An 8,143-nucleotide genomic window follows, 5' to 3' on the forward strand; every position below is an offset into this window, starting at 1 on the left:
CTTTTAAACAATGAAATTTTCCGTTCGCGTGGGTTTTCCTTGGTTTATTTGCAAAATCTCTGGTTCTAATAAACATTTTTTCAATTTGAAAAAACGAGCTTAGTTTTTATTAAATTTGGGATCATTTGATATGTCACAGGGCCCTGTACCTTAAATAGGTAAAAAGTTATGAGCGTTTAAACAATTAATTTGTTAGTAACTTTCTAATTTGACCACTTACGGCTTGGCACCTTCGAAAATCGGATTCAGGAGGCCAAAATACATAAAAATAACTTAGGTTCCCTCACGGACATTGAAGGGCCACGAAAACCTCCCTTGCTACTAGACTATTCAGTTTTCTAGGTATTTTTGATTGAATAGAAGCATTTTTTAAAACAAGTATACTTCAAAAGTCCCATCAAGACATTTTTTTATTAAATAAACAAGAAAATAAACAGAAATTAAAAAATTGACTATGACAGTTCGATGCGAAATTTTATTAGTTTTCACTTGAATAAAAAGTTAGAATCGGATAATAGTCCTCTGAAAATCAGTTTGTCCACGGACGTTTTTTCTTGCCCCACTGTGCAAGGTTGCACTTTAGTAATAATTTGATAAGTTTGAAATTCACTTTCATATTTCAGATCAGGGTCGTGCTTCCACTGTACTGCCCAAAGTAAACAATGTTTTATGAAAGTTGAAAACGGCCGTGCAGTGGCGATAGCAGTACATGGCAAAAATGCATAAATTTTACAAAATTAATATGAGAAACCCTTTAAAATAATTTTTTAATAGAGTAAAATCAGGTACTAAATAAGACTTATGTATTAACTTAATATTTTGTTTAATATAGGAAAAAGCAGAATAATTGACATAATTTAAATAAAGAAAATCTTCCCGCCGCGCGGGAATATTCTGATCGCGCGCCATGCGCGCGGCTCGCTTTTCTGGCATGCTTGAGCGCGCCTATGACGCGCGACTGTTGGTTCTCGCGCTGCATGCTCGAGAATATATTTGTTTCGCGCATCGCGCTTGTTAATATATTCAATTCGCGCTTCGCGCTCGATGATGCATTCACCTCGCGCTAAGCGCTAGATCTTTCTATTTAACCCACATTTGAGCGCAAGCCTTTTAAAATTGTAAGTCAAAGCTTCAGACAACTGTCATTTGGTGATTGTGAATTCTCTTTTGTTAAAGCTTCTTTGGCTTAAATAAACACATTCTTATCCCGTATATTGTGCATCGCACTTAATTTCGTCGAAAATGCGAACTTTTCTACATTATGGTCAACTCTATAATATCAAATGTATATTATATTTATTTCTGTACCTCGGTATGAGGTCGTTTATTCAGATATTGCAAAATAAAGTAAAAATCTCCTTTTTATTGATTACTTTAATATTTGTTTCATACTTTGTATTAAATTTTATTCTTAGCCTAAAGACCATTAATGAATAGTTTTTATCTTTGACAACACTCAAATTAATCGCAAATTATTTTTCAAAGTGTTAAGAAATCCATGGTGAAATCAAATTTTAAAGAAAAATTTTTATTTTCTCGGATTTTACAAAACAAAACAAATTCGAGTCTTTTTAAAATATGTTTAGGACTTTTAGAAGTTGGAAAAGAATCAAGAAATATTTGATAAATTTTCTAAAATGTTTCCCAGTTTTGAAATATTTCAAATGTATTTAAAACGTCTTGAATTATTTCTAAAAATATCTCTAAAAAGTATTTAAATTTCTTCTGCATTTTTATTTATTCTGCAAAATAAAAAATAAATGGCCTTAAGATTTGTCAGATTCTTCTTTGCAAATGTTTGAAATATTTAAGATCTTTTTAAATAAGCTCTTAAAATTAATTATAAAAAATTATTCTAAATTTATGTAATATGGCAAAATTTCAAACTTTTGATTTAGAATCCTTTACACACTTTTTAGAAATTTTATGAAATAATTCAAAATGTTTTGTGATTTTTTCTTAATTTTCTCTTGAAATTGCTCATAAAACAATTATTTAAAAACTGGAACTTTTTTTCATTCACTTGACCCCCTGACAAAATTCAGTGTGATTCAATTTAAAAAAAAGAAAAATACTTTTAATTGTGACAAAAGTCACATAACCGTAAAAAAAACTAGAACAAAGTTACTACTAGCGCCGCCACACGGTCGTTTTCAACACGTCAACTATTTTCAACTCTCGGTGACAGGAGACTGTTTCAGATCTTACACTCTTCCCCTAATCCCCACCTTTCAATTTTTTCAAATATTTCTTCGTTTTTCCTTTGCTTTGGAGAAACTTGCCCCTTTTCTCGTTTTTTTGCTTAACTTAAAAGTATGGACAAGTGCGGACAAAAAAAGAAAATATGAGAAGAGAGGAGAATTAAAATTAAAGCGAAACTCTGAAACTGTGCCGGTTTTAGGGTTGGGGGTGGTGGGGAAGAAATCCGAAAGACTTCCGCTCCGGATGTAAACAATTTTGTTTGTTCAACCGTGGTTGACCACCGCACATCCGCCGCAGCTCCTATTGTTCCTACTTGCGCACGGCTTCAATTCTCAGAAGAACTATATCAGGGGACCCTATCTAAGAGTTTCACTGTATTTAATTTTTGAATTCTAAAATAGCCTAAACGACAAGTTTTGCACTCCAAAATAATAAAAGTACCACAGCCTGACATATTATTCTACACACTATATTCAAGAAGGTTGACAAACTATTTTCTGTAGACGCATCCTGCCTATTTTTAATAACAGTTGCACATCATTTCTAAGCTTACCTGCATCTTATAATTTTTTTTCCAATCATCGTAGGATGTATTTTCAAGAGGTGTAATAAAAATCCAGGGTCGAAGGGCCAATCTCACAGCCTCATTTTTCTCGCGAAGTACGAATGAATTCGATTCGCTTCCAATAATTAAGGAATGTTCTCCTCTGGCTACTAATCCTGTTCCATAAGCCGTTTCGTTTAAAGCTTCGTCTACACCAAAAGCATCATCCTTCAATAATCTTCGATGAACCTGAAACAGTCCATTTTTTATCAGAAAATACTCTTGAAATAATAAATTCCTAATTTGCTCCCAAATTATCCAATTATTTACAGTCAAATTAATTTGTAATTTAAGAAACAGTTCTTTACCATCAGTTCAATTTCACCATCCTTTAAACTACCACCTCCTTGAGGTCTATCAGTAAGTACAGCCATTTTTAATTTTCTGTTTTTATCCCTCAGGGAAATTTTCGTCGTTATTGGATAGTAATTTCCAGCAATTGGCTCGACGAGATCTAAATCCCACGTGGGTCGTTTATTTCTTTTTCGTTCCAACATTTCTCGACCATTACTGTCGGTTAAAAATTTACCTTTTGACTTCAAGTCTGTCGTGTATTTGGTTATTACTTCTTTCCCGATCTCATCACTGGAACAAGTGAATAATTATATCTTCTATTGATACAAATTTTAATTAATCAGTTTTATTTGACAATTCTCATGAAAAAAGCTGTTGCTGAATAAATGTATGTTAGGCAATATGTATGTCTCGCGACATGTAGCTGCAAGTTTTCAATTTAAGCGGAACGAACCAGTATATACCCGAATCCCTCTGAATCCATGAAATGTAACTAGTCTGACTACTTTTAAATTTAAATAAGCACGAATCGAGATATATTGAACTGAAAATTAATTCCATTATTTATTTATTTCGTCGATAGAATTATCTCCGAAATAATTTTAAAACTTTTCAAATTTTTATTTATTATTGCGCAGTACTTTTTCTGAATTCAGGACAAATTTGAAAGCCAAAACTTGATTCGAAACTGATGCAGGGTAATTTGGAGTGGGCACTAATTCAGACAGATAAAAATTTTTTTGGAATAATGAGAAAACACATCAAATAAATTCCAAATTGGAGCGAAATCAATTATGCGAAATCAATTGGAAAAAATTTCGAATTAATGCATTATCATGTGACATGATAAAAGATTCAAAGGAAATAAACATTATTATAAAAATAAAGAAAAATCTTAGAATTGTAAGTCGAATCATCCGAAACGTTTTGGAATATATACCGAGAAAGGATTCGGTCTTGATAAAGGCCTTTTTTAATTATACGAAATCATTTCGAAATTTATTTTGAAGGACAGCGAAATTATGCCGAATGATAACGGATTAAGAAACGACGAAAATTTTGTTTAGAATAATGTAAAATCATTTGGAATGATACGGATTCAGATTCAATGATAAATATACTGAGAATAATGCGAGTTCATCGAATTGACAGCGAAATCTTAAATGCTGATAACGGACTTAGATAGAATCAACATTCTGTTTAAAATAATTCGAAATGAGTTAGAACGAATTTCTAATAAACGCAGTATCATGTGGAATTTTAAGGGATCTAAAGCAAAAGAGCACTATGTTTAAAATAATTAATAATTATACGAAATGTTTTTGTAATTAATTCGGAATGATAGTGGAATCATTTGAAATGATAATGCATTTAAGTAGAATCAAAACTATGTTTAGAATAAAGTGAATTTATTGGCAAAGAAATTAAAAATGACATTGTAACCCCGTAGAATAATAATATAAACAAACAGGATAATAATTTTGTTTAGCATAATGCGAAATCATTTAGCACTGAATTTCAAATGAATTCGGAAGTATTCGGCACGAGGATGGGCTCAGACTTAATCAAAAGTTTGTTCATAAAGATGCCCAACCTTTTTAAACTGAATCTGAAATGACAGTAAAATAATTTAAAATAATAATAGAGTTAGACAAAATAAAACTATGTTTAGAATAACTCGGAAACATTGTTGGCAAATAATGATAACATATTAAAACGAATTGAATAGAATATTCAGAGCAATGCGAAATAATTCGATTGACAGACGAATCATGCGGTGTCATGACAAAAAATCAGACAGGAATAAAAGTTTGCTTAGGAAAATGCGAAATCATTTGGAATCAATTCTAAAAGAATGCGGAATCGTAGAAAATAGGGATGGAATTCGACGTAACTAAAATTTTCCTCATAATAATAATAAAATTTGGAATAACAATAGAATCATGGAGAATGATGGTGGATTTAGACGAAATAAAAACTATGTTTAGAATAATGAAAAATAATTTGAAATGCATTTCGAATAAATGCATAATCATGTGGAATGATAACGGATTAAATAGAAATTAAAATTATGCTTGGACTAATCAGAAATCATTTTAGAAAGAAATCGAAATGACAGCGGAATCATGAGGGATGCTCAAAAATTAAGACAGGACGAACATTTTGTTAAGAATAATCCGAAGTCATTTTAAATTTGACTCGGAATGACAGTGGTTTAATTTGGTATGATAATGGATTCAGACGAAATAAAACGATGTTTAGAATGATGCGATAACATCGTTGATAGAGAAATCTTGTAAAATGTTAACAGATTTAAACCGAATTATTATTTTGTTTCGAACAATGCGAAATTATTCACAGTGAATTTCGAACGAATGCAAAATCATACGGAATAAGGATGGATTCAAATAAAATGAAAACTTTGTGTAGAATAAAGAGAAATAGTTTTGGAATGAATTTGGAATGACAGTTGAATTGTGCAGAATGATTTAGGATTCAGAAAACTCACAAATTTTGTTTAGAACAATGCACAATCATTTAGAACGTATGCCGATTGAATGTGCAATCATGCAGATTGAGAGCGGATTCAGAATTAGTGAAGACTTTGTTTTTAAGGAAGCGAAATTATTTTGGAATTAATTTTGAATGACAACGGAATTATGCAGAAAAACAATGGATTCGCAAAGGGCAAAAAGTTTGTTCATAATAATTCCAAATAATTTGTAATGATACGGATTCAGATTCAATGAAAAATATGTTTAGAATAAAGCGAATTAACCAGATTGACAGCGAAATTATATAGCATGATAACGGATTTAGACAATATTAACATTCTGCTTAAAATAATTGGAAATCATTTGGAATGAATTTCAGATAAATACATTACCATGTGAAACGATGTGTTCAAATAAAATGAAAACTGTGTTTAGAATAATGTGAAATAATCGGATTGACAGCAGAATTATTCGCAAGGATAAACAATTTAAACAGAATGGAAATTTGATTTAGAATAATAGGAAATCATTTGCAATGAATATTATACGAATACGAAATGATGCGGAAGGAGAATAGAATCAAAAGCAAACAAAACTTTTTTCATAATAATTGCACAAAATCCTTTGAGAATTAATTCGGCATGATAGTGAAATCGTTTGAAATGATAACGGATTCAAATGACATGAAAACTATAATTAGAAGAGAGTGAATTAATTTTAACGAAATTGGAATCACACGGTAACCTCGTAGAATAATAATATAAACAGAAAGGATGAAAATCTTATTTAGAATAATGCGAAATCATCCGTGTTCATAATCATGTCACATCGTTTTAAAATGAATTCGTAATATCAGTGGAATAATTTGAAATGATAATGGATTTAAACGAAATAAAACGATGCTAAGAATAATTTGATAACATCGGTGACAACTGAAATTTGCAGACTGATAACGCATTTAGACAGAATTGATATATTGTTTAGAACAATGCGAAATTATTAGAAGTGAATTCCGAATGAATGCAGTAACATGCAGAATGATAACATACTGAAAAGAAATGAACACTATGTTTAGAATAATGGGAAATTATCTGAATGATAAAACAATCATGCGCTATGATAAAAAAAAGCAGACAGGAAGAAAATTTTGCTTCGAATAATGCGAAATCATTTGCAATCGATTCTGAATGAATGCGGAATTGTATGGAATTAAGACGGAATTTTAAGAAAAACTTTGTTTAGAATAATCATAATTATGCGAAGTGATTTTGGAATGAATTTGAAACGAGAGTGGAATCAAGGAGAATGATAGTGGATTTATTGGAAATTAAAACTATGTTTAGAATACTGAAAAATCGTCTGGAATGAATTTCTAATGACTGCAGAATCATGAATGATAAAGGATTCGAACGAAATGAAAACTATGTTTGAAATAATACAAAATCATTTTGGAAAAAAATTGGAATGTCAGCAAAAATATGTGGAATTATCAGAGATTGAGACAGGTCGCCAATTTTCTTTATAATAATACAGAATAATTTTGAAATTAATTTGTAATGACATTTGTATAGTTGAGAGTGATAATAATAACTACAAGAAAGAAATGTTTAGAATAATTCGATAACTTTGTTGACAGCGGAATCTTGCAGAATGATAACGGATTTACATAAAAAGAATTAATATTTTGTTTAGAACAATGGGAAGTCATTTTTGAATTAATTCAGAATTACAGTGGAATCATCGTTGAATGATAGCAGATTTAGGAAAAATAAAAACTATGTTTGATATACTGAAAAATCATTTCCAGTGAATGCAGAATCACCTGCAATCATACAGGATTTAAACGAAATAAAAATTATGTTTGGAATAATGCAAAATCATTTTGAAATGAATTCGTAATGAAAGTGGAATAATTTGAAATGATAATGAATTTAGACGAAATAAGACTATGTTTGGAAGCATTCGATAACATTGTTGAAAGCGGAATCTTACAGAATGATAACGGATTGAAACAGAATTAATATTTTGTTTAGAACAATGCGAAATTATTAAGTGTGAATTCCAAATAAATGCAGTATCATGAAGCATAATAACATTAAAAGGCAATGAACACTATGCTTAGAACAATGGGAAATAATTGGATTTAAAGAATAATCAAGCGGAATGATTAAAAAAATGAGACATAAGAAGCGAGGACGTATTTATTATGCGGCATGAAATCGAACTAAGAACAAAAACGTTTTGAATGATTTGGCTGATTAAAGTGAAATAAAAAACCACGAGAATATTGCGGAATCAATTAAAAGTTGATTTTGAATGATGCAGATTCGCTTCGAGTAACTGTCGATTGACAACAATGTCATTTTTTAAGTTTTTCGGTTTAATTCCCAAATCATTCGTATCGATTGATTTGAGTTATCTTTTCTAGAATTCAACATTTCGATCATACGAGGGTGGATTGATAAGTTTCCGGCCTGACCAAGAGATGGCGCCACTAGGCCTACCTTGAGGTGGCGTTCTATAGTACCATCCTTAGATAACTTGTAGC

General features: G+C 30.8%; 1 protein-coding gene across 1 annotated transcript in view; it reads right to left on the minus strand.

Moving 5' to 3' along the window:
• The window catches only part of LOC117177947 (lysosomal alpha-mannosidase-like), a 57,425-nt gene that overhangs the window by 10,277 nt on the left and 39,005 nt on the right, over positions 1-8,143 (minus strand). The window contains exons 14-15 of the mRNA XM_033369076.1: positions 3,115-3,391; positions 2,756-2,995 (exon numbers count right to left, since the gene is read on the minus strand). Of these exons, the coding sequence (XP_033224967.1) occupies positions 2,756-2,995; positions 3,115-3,391 (517 nt within the window). The remainder of the gene's footprint in view (positions 1-2,755; positions 2,996-3,114; positions 3,392-8,143) is intronic.

This window comes from Belonocnema kinseyi, chromosome 8 (genome assembly GCF_010883055.1).
Source record: "Belonocnema kinseyi isolate 2016_QV_RU_SX_M_011 chromosome 8, B_treatae_v1, whole genome shotgun sequence".
Classification (NCBI taxonomy): Eukaryota; Metazoa; Arthropoda; class Insecta; order Hymenoptera; family Cynipidae; genus Belonocnema; species Belonocnema kinseyi.